Raw genomic sequence first — 17,012 nt, forward strand, 5'->3', positions numbered from 1 at the left:
CAACTGGTGTGTCTGCATTCTATTGGCCATTTAGCACTTAGCAGAGTATCTGTCACAGGAAGATCAGCATCACTCTTTCATGACACACACCAAGGTTAGCGACATTTGCCAAGTCGCTACAGTACATCAGAATGTATTAACTAGGCCTCAGACCGAAAGGCTATTTGTATGAGATGATGATAATCATGTTTATCATTTCACCTGGCTGAGGTTTAAGTAAAGACAGAGTTGCAGTCTGGCCACAGAGGAGGAGGGAGGTTGCCCAACTGGTGTCCTTGTATCGGTCCCAAATAGCACCCTTTTTCCTAGTGCACTACTTTTGACCAGAGCCCTATGGGCCCTGGACAAAATGAGTGCACTACATGGGGAATATGGTGCCATTTGGGACACACCCTTGAGTCTGGGGCCAGAACACAGCGGTGACAGGGTGAAGGCTCTGACCAGGGACTCTGTTCTGCACTGGGAACAGTTTCTCAATCAGTGGACAGGGGAGCCACTCATGGGTTATGTCTGGCTCTGTTGACACTGGTGTTGTTTGCAGAGCCCAGGGCACTGGCCAGGCCTGGCTGGCACCAACACAGCCACCGCCTGCTAGTAGAAGTGCTGACTGATAGCCTGGATCTATTGCTGCGTGTTCGTATGTGTCTTGCCTCAGCAGCAGCAACTGCAACAGGTCACAGACCGTAGTGAAGGTCATCCAACACAGTGTCCATCTTTCAGATTAGAATTAGAACAGAGGCATTGCCTCACAGTTGGCCCAGCAGTAGACTGCCAAGGGTTTCCACATTATGCTGAGTAAACGTTGAGAAGAACACACACACACAGGGCTCTCACGTGTGAGGAGAATGGAGCTGGGGTGGGCATGCAACAAGTGTATACCATCAGAGACTTCAACAAAGAGGGTTGTGGTATATACCAATAGCATAATTGCTGGGTAAATGATAGAGGAAAGCAATCTTTAGATGCATTGGTAAAGATAGGCAATCTTTAGACGCATTGGTGAAGATAAGCAATGCCCATAAAGGTATCCAAGTTGAATTTTATTACGAACACATACTTACTTAATATTTAGTACTCTGTCAGGAGAGGGGATAATGGTAACCATGGTGTTGTACAGTAGTATAGATAATGGAGATGTTGGTGCAATAAGCCTCTGCCTCTCTGTGCGGTGGAGAGAGATTCAGATAGGCACAATGTGAGCTCTGTCTCTAGGCAGCCATGCAGGCGCTCTGCACTGCAGTCACTTTCGGTGGCAGTCCCTTAGGCCTCATCCTCGCAGATGCTTTCAGTGCTGCCCGGTACATTGTATTCAACCTCAAATACCTTGCAGGGGGTTGGATTTCACAGCCAGCAGGCTTTTCACTGCTAACATTTTGAAAGGCGTCTCAGGTTGGAAATAATTTCCTTGACCAGGCAGCACTGAGTGAGTCTGTGTTTCTCTGTGGGAATAAGCCCTCATTCACTGTCTGTTTGGAACTGAGGGAGACAGGCACTGTACTGCAACACACAGTCTCACTCACTGTCTCATTCTGCCCATGAAACAACCTTTTACAAGGCTGGAAATTAATTTCTACACATCTGCACCCAGGTGATGGTGAGCTGAATGAGCCCAGCCCTGGGGCCCAGGTGGGGTGGGTGGGGGGGTGCAGAGCACCTGTCCTGGAGAGGATGAAACCAGCCAGGCCGTCTGCCACCGCCAGGAAGACCAAAACTAGTGCGAGGGTGGCCAAGATCAGGAACTACAATATCAAAGACTGATGGAGCCTTTCTGGTAGGCTAACAGAATTCAACACAATTGGTAACTGTTGGTACCTGGTACCAAATGTTGCCTTGTGGTGCTTGATTTAACGAATACCAACATACTTAGTAGGTAGAAATGACAAGTAAATACCTAGTCATTTCTGTACTGTAAACTAGAGTGTTACTATAATATCAGAGGCTGGTGCAGAAGGTAATTGATATTGCGTGGGTGGTGCCAGGCTGGTTCTGCTGTAGCCAGGCTAGTTTGTCTTGGCATGGCCACCAGGGGAGTGGTGCTGACAGCAGATCCAGTCTGGCACCCAGATTAGATAGATAGTAACTATCTGCTCAGGCCAGGCGGAACCACTTGGCCTTACACCTCAGGAAAGAGAGGATTTATTGAAGTTCGTACTGTGCTTTCTTTTACTGATGCTCACACTGAAAAGCACAATTTTGTACCTTCTCATGTTTTTCTCTCATCATGACAAATCAACTGTTAGGTGCTCTTGTTGTACGGGTCCTGAACAGGCCTTGATATCTGTGTTGATTTTATACCAAATCATGAAGTTGTGATTTTTCCAATAAAACATTAATTCCATTTTTTTATTTTTAGAATCGTTCCTTTATTGAAAAAGTGTTACACCAAACCAGAATTGTTACAAATTTACCTTGAAAAGGGATCTTATGAAATATGAATGTTAACACACACATTATGTACATATTTCCACATGTTTTCTACAGGTTATCTTGATTAGAAGTTAGGTTAGTAAATAAGTACAGTCCAAGATACTGACAGAACAGTACAAAGTAAGTACCGGTAGTAGTTTTTCTCGACATCATGCCATCCTCCACATGCCATCTTCACCATTGAACTCTAGTAACCCCAACAGTCAGGCAGCATTTCTGATTACATCACCATCCTTGCTGCCCTGGCAACAAGCTCCTCCCCTCACTGTCATCACATCACCCTATCTCCTAGCAACACCCTCACATCCACGCTGATTGGAGGTGCCCACACACCCCTGCTCTGTGATTGGCTCATTTTCACGTTTGTAAAATATCACAACTATGATCACAGCTGGGATTTGGGTGTGTGCTACCTGGTTTGTCAGCCTGACTGTACATTTGCCATAATAACTTATTTCAGGTGGGTTGATATGGTTGCTCCTCAAGTTCAACCTACAGAAGAAATGCCTACTGACTGAGTTTGGGTAAAATATCCATTAATAATATAAAAACATATATGAATAAGCACAAACTATTTTATAAACTATAAAATAAGTATTTAGTTATTTATTAACATTTATACTCATAAGCATTACAATTCATGAACATTTACATGTTTTATGTATAAAGCAGTTCTAAGTAATTATAAACATTTTATAATGACTTATTGGTGGAAGTTATTATAAAGTATTACCAAACCTCTTGTTAAACAATACAAAAGACTCTGAATACTTGGGTGCAATAAAATACATGATTATCTTTCTATACATGCAAAACAATGGATATAAAATATTTCAATGATTTAAAAAATCTGAAGTTATAGATGACTCCTTCAATTCGTACAGGTGATAGAACACATGCATTGATGGATATATCATTTCCACAACGTCAACCACAGGTGACCATGCAGTTCATAGAAATGATATTCAACATAGTATTGGCCTAATCTGCACTAGTAGATTTCCAAATGCATTACACATGCTGTAAAGAATACATTCATTCATTATTAGTAGGTTAGGGGGAAATATTTACCTTGTGTAGGCTAAATCCACCATGATTTAATGGTATCACCATCTCCAATAAATTGCATTGTCAAAAATCATACATTTGTGAATAAAAAGGGGAAAAATCGAATTAATCAAGATTGTCAAATGTGTTTCCCAAAGTCCATGGACTATTGCATGTGTCCTCCTTTCTGCAAGATTTCGAAATTAGTTATTGTTCAATCAGTGTGAAATCTGAACACAGCTCAGACCTGTAAGTGATGGTTCTGCGCTTTGAACTTGAGTGATGAACTTGGACTTGGCTATAGGCTTTATCAATATAACGGGGCGGGGGAAACTGAGCTAGGCTCCCGGTGCACTCGCACATTGTACTAGCACATAGGATACATCCAATGCTATCCGAATGTACTACAGTAACCTTTCCATCGCTTTCTTCCGTTTTTTTCCGAAACTACAGCGTTCAGCGAATCACCCCATCACTGGCTGAGACTGTGAGCCCTGCCTCTTTTCTCATTGGACTGGACAGCCTATCCAAGCTGTCAGCCCATGTGGCGTGGCTGGGGAGAGCATGTCAGACATTTAAATTAAATAGAGAAAGGGAATCAAAGAAGCGAGAGAAATTGGAAGGGCTAGGCAGGGAACGGGAAGAGCTCACGATTCCTCCCGAACAACTAGCACAGACACATCACAGGCAAGCGCGCTCTCACCGACGGAAGATAAGGGATTATCGAGGGATTTTTTGCTAACGTTAACCGTTTCTTTACTAATATTTCTCTGATTTTGGTGGGTTCTACAGATATTAAAACACATAAATACAGGTAAGTTGTTCTGATATTGCTAGACTAGCAATGTTATAGCTTCTTCATCAAGTTAGCCGGTGAGATGTTCCCTTATCGTGATGACCGGCGTCGTAGCAATAAACAAACGAACTCCAAATGGATTTCCTCGATATCATCTGGCTTGTTTTTATCAATTACTACACTTTCTCGTTACAATGTTCATACATTTTAAGAGTTACATCAGCTAGCTGACGTATTCTCAGAAATAGTGACATTTAGCTAGGCCAGGTAAAGATTTTGGTCGCCTTCCCCTGCTTAGATGTTGCTTCCTCTAACCAATGGTTGCGTGCAACGTCATCGGTCGTGTATCGACTGAAAGACTGCTATAACATGTTGTGGTTATCTGCTACGTGAAATACCTAACCAAGCGTCTTAAAATCTGGCAGGCGTCAGCTAGGCCTGGGCAGAGGAACGCGCTCATAGGCTCAGGCGCAATTTCAATAGTGATGCCTGCCACTGCTAAGGCTAGCAGTTGAGTTGCTATATGGTCATCACTACCTGGATGCCAACACGTTTTAATCAACTACTATTCACTGATGCCCTGGCATTTATGATTGATTATGCTTGGGACACCTCTATTATGCTGGCTAGTTATCCGTGTGTGGCATGCTTGTGTCCCTGGTCTAAATTTGGGAGTAGCAGGAGATAATCGAGCGTAGTTTATAAGTATTGACCTATAGGGCCCAGTAACAATGGTTTGATTAGCTATGCCTACATCAAAGGGTCATTAATAATTCAATTAATTTAGTTTTTTGGGGTGTTGATGCCTGGGATAGTATTGAATTGGATGCCTCTCCTTTTGAGAGCCTTTTTTCTGGTGCTGCTCTTTCTGATATATTTTTGGTTACATTTTCTGCATGGCTAGTAGGAGGTGAGCATGATGCATTTTGCGCATCCTCTTAGTCTAATTGCAAGACAGTAATTTGATGAGTCATATTGTAGAACTCGTGCGTGTCTCTGAAAACAATCACTTTCACTGTCATTCAGCCACTGTCACCTTCTGAACTTCACTTAAAGGAAACTTTGAGTGGAAGTATCTTTTGGTATTTGTTTAATTAGTCCTTACCTTAAACTTGATTGCTGAATTGCAAAGCATTTAGGACTGTATCAACAGTGGACTAATGAAACCACAAATACCAAAATATAGTTTGAGTGGTATTTTCCTTGAATATTTCAAATAGGCCTTATATTTCAAATAGGCCTTGGCTAGTCCAAAAGGTTTAGCATGAATCTGAGGTTTTGTGCCTAAGACTTGGAAAAGAGAGCACCTAATCTAACCAGCAGTCTCTGGACCTTGTGGGCTCAGGGTAAGAGTTGAATACCCCTTGCTTACCCAGACTAGTATCGCATTAGAAATGGACATCAATGTTTGGTGAGCCTACCCATCCCAGCACCAGCCAGGACCCTAGCTCTCTTTATACCAGCACTCTCCAACCTTGTTGCTGGAGAGCTACCATCCTGTCGATTTTCACTGCAACCCTAATCTAGCACACTTGATTCTAATAATTAGCTGGTTGATAAGCTGAATCAGGTTAGTTACAACTGGAGTTAGATTGAAAACCTACAGGAGGTTAGCTCTACAGGAACAAGGTATAGTCTCCCTGAGTGAACGGGCTGGTGTTTGTTTTGCTTACTTGACAGGCATGTAATCGAGGCACAGGATGAAATGTCCTGGCTCCTAGAGATGGATGTAGTCTTTAACTTCAGCGGAATTTGTCATACATCATGTTATTGCTTTGTATAACAACTCCAGGTACTTTTCAGGTGTTTTAGTGTCTGTGACAAGTTGAGCCAAGTCAATTACCAGTATGTTCTATTTGAGGCAGGTGAAACTATGCTACCCTGGTGTATGACTTGAACAGATGATTTGAACAGATTTGAACAGATGTAAAAAATAAATAAATAAATAAAATATGTAGATTGTCAATAATCAATACTAAGAGGATAATCAATTGTAATCTGTACAAGAACACCATTATTCTCTTCCTGTACAGATGTTGGTCTGTGTCACTCCCTCATAGGTTGAGTTATTATATTACACAAAATGGCTGTGGAGGACAGCGGGAGATGGGAGGACAAACAGAAAAAATTACAGACAGACTGAGTGAGTGGGGGTGAGACCGATGCACCAAGAGACGGAGAGAGAAACACACAGGAAGGCTGTGTGCTTTGTCATCCATGGTGTTACTGTACAGTAGTTGTCATTGTGTTGCATAAGTAGATATCCAACACATGTAATCAATCAAGGCTCTGCCTTACAGTGATGAGATTCAGGTCAGGTAGATGATAATCCACCTTAATCCCTGTAGGTTTACTAGGCTACTTTACTAACCTGCTCCTACCCAGCCCTCTATGGCCAGGCAGGGTGATACTCTATAGGCGGAGGAGTGCAGGGTGATTCTCATGAAACTGGCGCTTGAGCCAAATAATTCCTTTTGGATCACTAAGATTAGATCTGTATTTTTCTATTTCATAAATGTTTATTTTTCATCTCCGAAACCTGCTTATTCTTACCGTAATCCACCAATATTTCGGAAATATTAAGAGAAATTTAATTTATACTTTAGCAATTTTGGCTTAATCTGATAGTGCCTTTTTTTCTTTATGCTTTAAGTACATTGAGTGTGGTTTATACACCCATATTTCTTGACTACTCCTACTTAATCACATAACTGATGTTTTACAAAAAATCTATACAATAGGTGTGAGCAGTGGTTCTAGTAAATAATTAGTTACCAGCACACCCATCGACTATACATTAGAATTAACTTATTATCATTACCGAAATGAAGGTTCTCATTACCAAAACTGACCTAAAAATTATGTCGTAATGACAAATGTGTGTTTTGATAATGAGAGCCCCTTAACGCAATCTGCAAGTAATAGGAGACAGCAAACAATTGACCACATCGCAAAAGCCCATTCATGCCTCCAAGTTGGTAAGGTAATGGTTCTCTACGTTTTTTCCAACTTGAGCTTTTTTGTAATTTTGGTTATGAGAAGGTCAAGTGTCGTAAAGAGGGTGTTTGAGAATGAGATCCTCATTCTGAAGGCATATAAGTGAAGAAATTAAATGAACTTGTGCTCGTCTAAGGACAATTATGATCTAGATGATGCATCATGTGAATGAAACTTTTAATTTTTTTTACAGCAAGTTAGTGTTAGGGTAATGAAAAAACATTTTCACAGACGGTGTTTTTGCGTAATAAGTATTGTTTAAGGTAAACTTCAACTAGTATACAATTTGTATGATTTTATGAACAGTACAGCAACATATCTGAATATATACATTTTAATTTTTTTATTCATATAAGTTCGGCTTTTCTAAAGTAAAATTGTATAAATTGACCTGAGAATTTAATCCGGAGACATTTTGGTAATGAGAATTTAGTGTGAAAATGTACAAAATTCAGGTGGAAATTTTATTTAAAAAATAAGACACTGTGCCATAAACGAGGCATCTTAGTCTTCAGATTGATACTTGATTGTTGCAGGTACATCATGGTTATCTAACTCAATTTGCTACTGCTATGGTTAAAAAAATAACTGCTTTGATGAAATCACTTGTTACTGTAGTATCACTGTGACTGTTATTTAGATTGCAGCCTATTACTGAGAAGGTTGCTTCTCTGAACTTCTCTCACTAGTTCAACTGTCCTGTTTTCTTCAAGGGACTGTTTATCTACAGCTTCTGTTTAGCCTTCTCTCCTCTGTTGGATAATGACTAGCTAATCAAATCTAATTTTGCCACATGCGCCGAATAGCACAGGTGTGGACCTTACCGTGAAATGCTTAGTTACAAGCCCTTAACCAACAATGCAGTTCAAGAAATGGTTAAGAAAATATTTTTGAAATAAACTAAAGTAACATAATAACAATAACGAGGCTATATACAGGGGGTACCGAGTCAATGTGGGGGGTACAGGTTAGTCGAGGTAATTTGTACATGTAGATAGGGGTAAAGTGACTATGCATAGATAATAAACAGTGAGTAGCAGCAGTGTACAAAACAAAGGGGGGGGGTGTCAATGTAAATAGTCTGGGTGGCCATTTGATTAATTGTTCAGCAGTCTTATGGCTTGGGTAGAAGCTGTTAGGACACTTTTGGTCCTAGTACAGCCAGTGATGGCTAACTAGCACTTAGTGGCCCTGACCTGGCTGATTTTATGATGGTTTTATGTCTCTGTAATACAGGCAATAAAAGTCTAAAACTGTTGCAGCATCTGTTCTCACTTTTCAGTCTCTGAGGTGTGAGAGTTTAGGACGCAGTGCTTTGGCAAGAGCTGTATAGGTTCCAGTGCAATGTAGTTCTCAGCCCTATGTGTGTCCATTTTGGCTGCCCTTTGAAAACCAAGATGAGGATTTTAACCGGTCAACTATTTTCTGAAGAGAATGGCTTAGGCTAGGCCTAGTTGTTTTAATTTTATTTCCTCTTAAACAATTGATGGTTATGTGTTATGACATCCTGGTACTCTTACAGATGCATGGCCACTGCTCACAGGAAGCTGACTTCTCAGCCAATAACAGTACCAGATGTGCAACTTCAAAGGCTAATTTCTCTGAACAGGGAACCCCCCCCCCCCCCCCCCCCCCCTAGTCAGACATAGAGAACTGATGCTGTATACTGGTTGTTGCGGTGGGATTGGCGCGGGGGGGGGGGGTCCGATCATTTTATTGGATACCTCATGTCTTACTCATTGTTACGAAGATTTATGGCCCAAATCCGATTGTTATGTATTATATTTATTGAAGATTATATGAATCGTATAAAATAAAGGGCCAATTTGGGTGCATCAAATTATATTTCAACAAAGTAATGTTTCAGGAATGCAAATTTTATCTGTTTTCTAACTACAAAAACAATTTCAGAACAATCTGAGATGGTGGGGGTCATGAAATGACATGGAATGACCCTACTGTATGTTATATGGTACGCTGTGTTATTGGGAAGGTGGGGGACTCTCAGTTCCATTCAAATATATTTTGTTATCAGGGAATGTAGCTATGCTTCAGTGGATGGACACACTCACACACTGGCTAAAGAACTCACTGGGCCCTGTATTCAGATGCTACACACAGCTGCCAGTCATCTGGAGTTATGAAAATATGCTGCAATCACAGTAACCAATCGCTTGATGTTATCATTACAGAGGAACGGAGCGTGCTGTCCCTAGTTTGCTTTAGTGTCTCTGTACACATTTAAAATTGGCCCATCGGACAGTGAGAGTTAACGTAGTTAACCAATTAAGAGTGGTGATGATGTAGGCCCACACTGGCTCACTGTCCGATGGGCTAACTTTAAATCTGTAAGGTGTTCTTCAATGTTGGTCCTATGCTCCCACAGGGTGTGCACTGTGCAGGCTTTGTTCTATCCCAGGTAACAAACCTATAGCCTTCTAGCCTATGAAGTGCGTGGTAATTTGAATTCATGCGGACCAGAACAAAAGCCCTGTAGCTTTCCAGGATTGAAGACCGAGGAGTGCTGTAACACTCCTATTAGGGGGTCATCAGTACTGTAGGTGCTCGGTTCCACCAGCTGTATTGTGTTGGTGCCCCTGCCCTGCGTGAGGGCGCTAACAGTAGGCTGCTGTGTGTTCAACTAGGGAACCGTTAGCTACAACTTGGAGTAGAACGCTTCACTGCATCGCTCAGTGAACTGGGATAAACTGATTGGCCCCTGCCGTGTCATTGGTTGGCTGGCCTGCACGGAATGGCCTCGCCCAGGAACGAAGGTTCTGGGCTGGATGATGAGTTCACTCTCACACTACTGTTCATGCACTGCGACTACACACAAACATGAACACACACTGAGTATCTCCTCTGCTTCTCTTCTTAAGCAGATGCAGATATCTGTTTCCCAGCCCAGTCTGCTGTCGCCTGAGGTGAACTGGCTTGTTGATCTAGAAAGCACCTTTTTATAATGCTGCGCTGAACATGACTTTGTGCTAAAGAGGCTTTCAGGGCTCGTTTCCACAGACCCACTCAGTGCTGCCTGGTCAAGCAGTCAAAATCTATTGTCAGTGTAAGACTCCTTGCAGGGGGTGAGGGAGTTTACAGTCGCAAGCAACTCTGTCAGAGCGTGGCTGCAAGCAATGAAATGTTTCTGTGGGGAATGGGAATTCTCCCATAGGGTCGTTTTGTCTAGACTTTTATGTCGCCTCCTCTCTCTGTCTCTTTCTTAATTTCTCCGAATTCTTTCGGTCTCCTTTTCTCTCCCCTACTTAGAGTTCACAATTTTCTCAGGCTGTAGTTTTCTAATCATTTGTGACACTGCTGCCATCGTGCACCAGTTATTGTTTTGTAAGTCCCAATTTGTAAGTCGCTCTGGATAAGAGCGTCTGCTAAATGACTTAAATGTAAAATGTAAATTGTTTAAGAAACTACAGTAATGTGCATAAAAAAGGTTAAATGAAATTAACCTCTAACTAGGATTGTGACAATACCAGTAGCCTATATCCGATTATTTTTTTCATGGCAACAAAAAAAACACGAAGCAGACAAATCTTTTTCAAATATTGTGTGCTATAGCTTGGAAAATAAACACATGTGACTGGGTGACAGTATTGTTTTTGGTTGCCCGAAAATGCAAATTCACTATTTACATGCAGAAGTGTTATATATTGCCTGCACATAGGCAAGGAATCAGAAAGATCAGCACTGGACTAATTTGTATTTTTGTTGCTGTCAGTCAAATACATTCTCATAGAAGGCTCATCTAGCCTGACTGCCATAGTCTTCACATTAAACAATGGGGAGGAACCAGAAATATCAGTTATAGACTACTGGAAATCTTGGTAGTTTCATTTAAATAAATAAAATGAACCTGCCCAATTGGGAAACCTCAGAGCATGCTCAACTTGCGTGACTGCCCGGGGCAAGTGAACTAAGAAATAGGACAACCCTTTATGTCAATCCCTGCTTCTAAGTATGGTGATACTGGTATCTTCTCAACCCTACATCTAACCCAATCTCTTACTCTTCTCCTCTCTGATCCCACAGTAGCCCTTTTATTCCCAGGATGGAGGAGATTGTTGTTGCCGGGATATCGGGACGGCTTCCTGAGTCAAACAACCTCGAGGAATTCTGGGAGAACCTCTTCAATGGGGTTGACATGGTAACAGAAGATGACCGAAGGTGGAAGCCAGGTGAGACCCCGTGACCTTTCCATGACCTGGATGTGATTATGACCCATAAACATCAGACATGTTGTTGCTGTTTTTATTTGTTTCTTTGAACTCTGAAAGGACTCAAAACAAGCTTTGAAAATCGGACTGACACACAAGCTACCTTGCATCACAGTGTAAACTACACCGTAAACTGATGAGTAGCTCGTATCATAAATTGGGTTGCAGATTTGAACCAAAACATACATTGTAGACCAATATTTCATTCGAACATCTGCCACAAATGATGTGGGTGTACTGCCTAGTCATAGAATGTTACATCAACCACATGATAGGAAATACCTCCCCTTGACCAAAGACCTGGTTAGCTGTACTTTTCTTTTGCATCACCATCAATGTGGGCAGGTTAATGAGTAGAATGCTTCCTCCAGTCTTTACTGACCCGTTTGTCAGTCATATATATATATATATATATACTCAGCAAAAAAAGAAACGTCCCTTTTTCAGGACAATGTCCTTCAAAGATAATTCGTAAAAATCCAAATAACTTCACAGATCGTCATTCTAAAGGGTTTAAACACTGTTTCCCATGCTTGTTCAATGAACCATAAACAATTAAGGAACATGCACCTGTGGAATGGTCGTTAAGACACTAACAGCTTACAGACGGTAGGCAATTAAGGTCAGTTACAGTTATAAAAACTTAGGACACTAAAGAGGCCTTTCTACTGACTCTAAACACCAAAAGAAAGATGCCCAGGGTCCCTGCTCATGTGCGTAAACGTGCCTTAGGCATGCTGCAAGAAGGCATGAGGACTGCAGATGTGGCCAGGGCAATAAATTGCAATGTGAGACGCCCAAGACAGCGCTACAGGGAGACAGGACGGACAGTGGATCGTGCTCGCAGTGGCAGACCACGTGTAACAACACCTGCACAGGATCGGTACATCCGAACATCATACCTGCGGGACAGGTACAGGATGGCAACAACAACTGCCCAAGTTCTACCAGGAACACACAATCCCTCCATCAGTGCTCAGACTGTCCGCAATTGGCTGAGAGAGGCTGGACTGAGGGCTTGTAGGCGTGTTGTAAGGCAGGGCCTCACCTGTAACAAGTTCGCCTATGGGCACAAACCCACCATCGCTAGACCAGACAGGACTGGCAAGAAGTGCTCCTCTTTGAGGAGTCGCGGTTTTGTCTCACCAGGGGTGATGGTCGGATTCGCGTTTATCGTCGAAGGAATGAGCGTTACACTGAGGCCTGTACTCTGGAGCGGGATCGATTTGGAGGTGGAGGGTCCGTCATGGTCTGGGGCGGTGTGTCACAGCATCATCGGACTGAGCTTGTTGTCATTGCAGGCAATCTCAACGCTGTGCGTTACAGGGAAGACCTCCTCCCTCATGTGGTACCCTTCCTGCAGGCTCATCCTGACATGACCCTCCAGCATGACAATACCACCAGCCATACTGCTCGTTCTGTGCGTGATTTCCTTCAAGACAGGAATGTCAGTGTTCTGCCATGGCCAGCGATGAGCCTGGATCTCAATCCCATTGAGCACATCTGGGACCTGTTGGATCGGAGGGTGAGGGATAGGGCCTTTCCCCCAGAAATGTCCGGGAACGTGCAGGTGCCTTGGTGGAAGAGTGGAGTAACATCTCACAGCAAGAACTGGCAAATCTGGTGCAGTCCATGAGGAGATGCACTGCAGTACTTAATGCAGCTGGTGGCCACACCAGATACTGACTGTTACTTTTGATTTTGATCCCCCCCTCCCTTTGTTCAGGGACACATTATTCAATTTCTGTTAGTCACATGTCTGTGGAACTTGTTCAGTTTATGTCTCAGTTGTTGAATCTTGTTATGTTCATACAAATATTTACACATGTTAAGTTTGCTGGAAATGAACGCAGTTGACAGTGAGAGGATGTGTCTTTTTTTATGCTGAGTTATATACACCTAGATGGTTGATGGGGGCGCTGTGTTGAAGCCACCATGCTGCCATCTTGGCATTCATCAAAACAATAGGAACCCGTTCCTAATATTGAGTTGCACCCCCCCCCCCCCCCCCCCCCCCCCTCCAAACAGCCTCAGTTCATCGGGGCATGTACCACAGGGATGCTGGCCCATGTTGAGTCTAATGCTTCCCACAGTTGTCAAGTTGGCTAGATATCCTTTGGTTGGTGGACCTTTCTTGATACACACAGGAAACTGTTGAGCATGAAAAACCCAGCAGCGTTGCAGTTCTTGACATAAACCGGTGCACCTGGAACCATACCCTGTTCAAAGGCACTTAAATCTTTTGGCTTGCCCATTCACCCTCTGAATAGCACACAATCCATGTCTCAAGGCTTAAAAATCCTTCTTAAACTCGTCTCCTCCCCTTCATCTACACTGATATTGAAGTGGATTTAACAAGTGACATCAATAGGGGATCATAGCTTTCACATGGATTCATCTTGTCATGGAAAGAGCAGGTGTTCTTAATGTTTTCTATACTCGGTGTATAATGTTTGATTATGTGAGCTAAACAAAAAATGTATGTGTATATATATATATATATATATATATATATATTTTTTTTTTTTTATAACTAATGTTCTTGTCCCCACTACAACAAAAACATACTTAAATACATTTAATATTGTCAATTTATTTGAAACACTGTAGAACTCCATTCATTCCTATGGAGGACTGCTCCTACTGTGGAGTGCCAATATGGCTGACCGGTGGCTTCAAAGCCTCTCAATGGCCCATACATAGCATCAGCAATCCTGATGCTATACACATCATTGATCACTACCCACATGAAGTAACCCACATGAACCCAAACGAGCGCTGGTAGCCGTTAGCTGTACGATGAGCCTCTGATGTGTAAGAGGTGCTCTGTAGTCGCTGAAGGTGACTTGTCAGTCTGCTCTGCGCTGCTCTGCTTGCCGTTGCTTTTCACCACCTAGCTGAGGAGCTGGGCTGTTGGCACTGTTACTCCTTGGCTTGTCTTGCTTAGCTTCTCTTTCTCCTTCCTCTTTATTTCTCGTACTCATTCTGGCTCTGCCTAATTCACTCCGTTTTTCTTTCTTGCTCGGTCTCTCTTCTTCTGCCTTTCTCCCCATATTTTTCTTCTTAGCCCAGTCTCACCTTCCTAGCTGTCTCGCTCTCTTACTCCCTCATTAGCTTGGTTTCTCTCTCTTTTCTGTTTCCTCTCTCTGTGAATAGCACCTCTCATCAGTCAGTGCCTGGCAACCAGCTAAAGCTCGCATTCATGTACTAAAAGGCTCTGGGTGAACGGCGCCCCTAAGACCACACACCACAGGAGAGGTGGGAAAAGCAGGGATCGGGGGAGGGAGGAGAGGAAAGGAATGGAGAAAAGAAGAGGGCAAGGGGATAGGAAAGGAGTGGAGAAAATAAGGGAGGAGAGGAAAGGCCCTTGTTTGCTGTCTGCATAGAATTACTGAGAGGAAGGAATAGTCCTGCTTTAGATTGTGTGTAAAATGATTACATGAATTAATATGTTCACTATTACATTCATAGGGGAATTATTCAGGTTATCCAGTCAGTCAGTGACTACAGGTAGAACACATGTTGTCTGGGTAAACCTAGTTATCCGGTTCTTTATCCCTCAATGCTCCACGTGTCATTCCCATTCATTCCCAGGTCTGTACGGTCTTCCAAAGAGGAACGGCAAGCTGAAGGACATCAGTCGGTTCGATGCTGCGTTCTTCGGGGTCCACCCCAAACAGGCCCACACCATGGACCCCCAGCTACGCCTCATGCTGGAGATCGCCTACGAAGCCATTGTAGACGGAGGTGAGGAGAGGGGTGATGAGGGTTGGATGGATGAGTAGATTTTATTTGGGAAAACTGTGTAAAGATACCAAGTCAAATGTATTTGTTTATTTGGATCCCAATTAGCTCTTCCTATCACAACAGCTACTCTTCCTGTCGTCCACACATTTAGATTAGATTACCCACATGTCACAAAGTTAATGTTTTAACTTTTATAGACCTGTGGGTGAGATTCATTGGTGTAATGTGTGTGTGTGTACAGGTCTGAATCCGACGGAGATGCGTGGCAGCAGGACAGGCGTTTACATCGGGGTGAGCGGCTCGGAGGCGGGCGAGGCTTTCAGCAGAGACCCTGAGGAGTTGCTAGGATACAGCATGACGGGCTGCCAGCGTGCCATGTTCGCCAACCGACTCTCCTATTTCTTTGACTTCAACGGTACGATCTCATCTAACACGGCAGTGGGTTCTCTCAAGCAGTTTTGTCACATGGTATCAATTGTCTTAATCTATCCCTAACTCTACAGTCTCCTGTGTTTTGTCTCCTGTCTCTCTGTCCCTCCAGGCCCCAGCACAGCCATCGACACCGCCTGCTCCTCCAGCCTACTGGCTCTGGAGAATGCCTTCAACGCCATTCGCCACGGCCACTGTGACGCCGCCCTAGTGGGCGGGGTCAACCTGCTGCTCAAGCCAAACACCTCTGTGCAGTTCATGAAGCTGGGCATGCTCAGTCCGGAAGGAACCTGCAAGTCCTTTGACTCCTCGGGTAAGAGAGGGAGAGACCTGGACCGTGTTCAGAAAATCACAATGTACAGAACTAAATGTTGAAGATAAAATGCTTCTCATGCTGAAAGCACACCCACATACAGCAGCACTATTTCCTGGTCCGACCCTGAAAGCACATTAACGTTACTTCCTGGTGCGCTCCTCTCTGTGTTCCCCCAGGGAACGGGTACTGCCGTTCAGAGGCAGCGGTGGCGGTACTGTTGACAAGACGTTCCATGGCTAAGAGGGTGTATGCCACGATACTCAACGCTGGTAACAACACTGACGGATACAAGGAGCAGGGTGAGCCTACACCCCATTATATAACACACCACGGAGGGTACCTGCCCTGTCTGGAATGGATCTCTAGGCATAGCCCCTATCCCCAAGGCACTGAGGCAGACCTCACAAACCTAGGATTGTTTCCTGGTCTGATATACTTCTCCAGCCCCTACCCCTTAACTTTCCCCAGATCTATAAGGATTTGATGACTGTAAGCAACATGGTCATATTTCTGCATAACCCTCTGGAAGGTTACGTACGGTTTCCACTATATTTCTCTCACCAACTTGTGGCCTGGCTTACGTAAGTGTCCTGTACTGTAAATGCCAAGCAGTAGCTCAGTAGAAACTTTATTTTTGTGGAGAAACAATTCAGTTGCATTTCCCATAATGTCTTTTGGCCTATTGCCCAATAGTTTGTGAGGCCTCACTGACCCACTATGACGTACCTCTTGGAGAAATAACACCACTTTTGAAGTCTCTATTCAATGTAACAGGCCCGCTACACTAGATGTGTAACTTTTATCTAACGTGAGACACTCCTATTAATTTAAACGAAACCTGGGCATATGCAGCATGGCTCCATGAGAGGCTTGTGTTACTCAGCATAAAATTACACTCTGGTTCTGTTTTCAAGAATCTGACGCGTGACTCACGCCCGAGAACACTTGATAAATTAGTGGCTTTGCTCACGCTGGCAAAAAGTTCCACGTCCAGTGTGGCAGCTAAAAACCTAGTGTTTTCCTGACG

At 43.3% G+C, this 17,012-nt stretch overlaps 2 protein-coding genes across 3 annotated transcripts in view; both read left to right on the forward strand.

Moving 5' to 3' along the window:
• ccdc57 (coiled-coil domain containing 57) overlaps positions 1 to 1,758 on the forward strand; it is a 43,940-nt gene extending 42,182 nt beyond the window's left edge. The window contains exon 23 of the mRNA XM_038974639.1: positions 1,589 to 1,758. Coding sequence (XP_038830567.1) covers positions 1,589 to 1,758 — 170 coding nt within the window. The remainder of the gene's footprint in view (positions 1 to 1,588) is intronic.
• A 2,316-nt stretch (positions 1,759 to 4,074) lies between these two features.
• fasn (fatty acid synthase) overlaps positions 4,075 to 17,012 on the forward strand; it is a 30,493-nt gene continuing 17,555 nt past the window's right edge. The window contains exons 1-6 of one of the 2 annotated variants that reach the window (XM_038974797.1): positions 4,075 to 4,288; positions 11,309 to 11,454; positions 15,088 to 15,240; positions 15,482 to 15,655; positions 15,782 to 15,982; positions 16,162 to 16,284. In XM_038974797.1, the coding sequence (XP_038830725.1) occupies positions 11,328 to 11,454; positions 15,088 to 15,240; positions 15,482 to 15,655; positions 15,782 to 15,982; positions 16,162 to 16,284 (778 nt within the window). In that variant the 5' untranslated portion in view covers positions 4,075 to 4,288; positions 11,309 to 11,327. Of the gene's footprint in view, positions 4,289 to 11,308; positions 11,455 to 15,087; positions 15,241 to 15,481; positions 15,656 to 15,781; positions 15,983 to 16,161; positions 16,285 to 17,012 lie in introns of those variants that run through there. The other variant, XM_038974798.1, reaches the window with a different exon arrangement.

The sequence above is a fragment of the Salvelinus namaycush genome, chromosome 35 (assembly GCF_016432855.1).
Source record: "Salvelinus namaycush isolate Seneca chromosome 35, SaNama_1.0, whole genome shotgun sequence".
Lineage (NCBI taxonomy): Eukaryota > Metazoa > Chordata > Actinopteri > Salmoniformes > Salmonidae > Salvelinus > Salvelinus namaycush.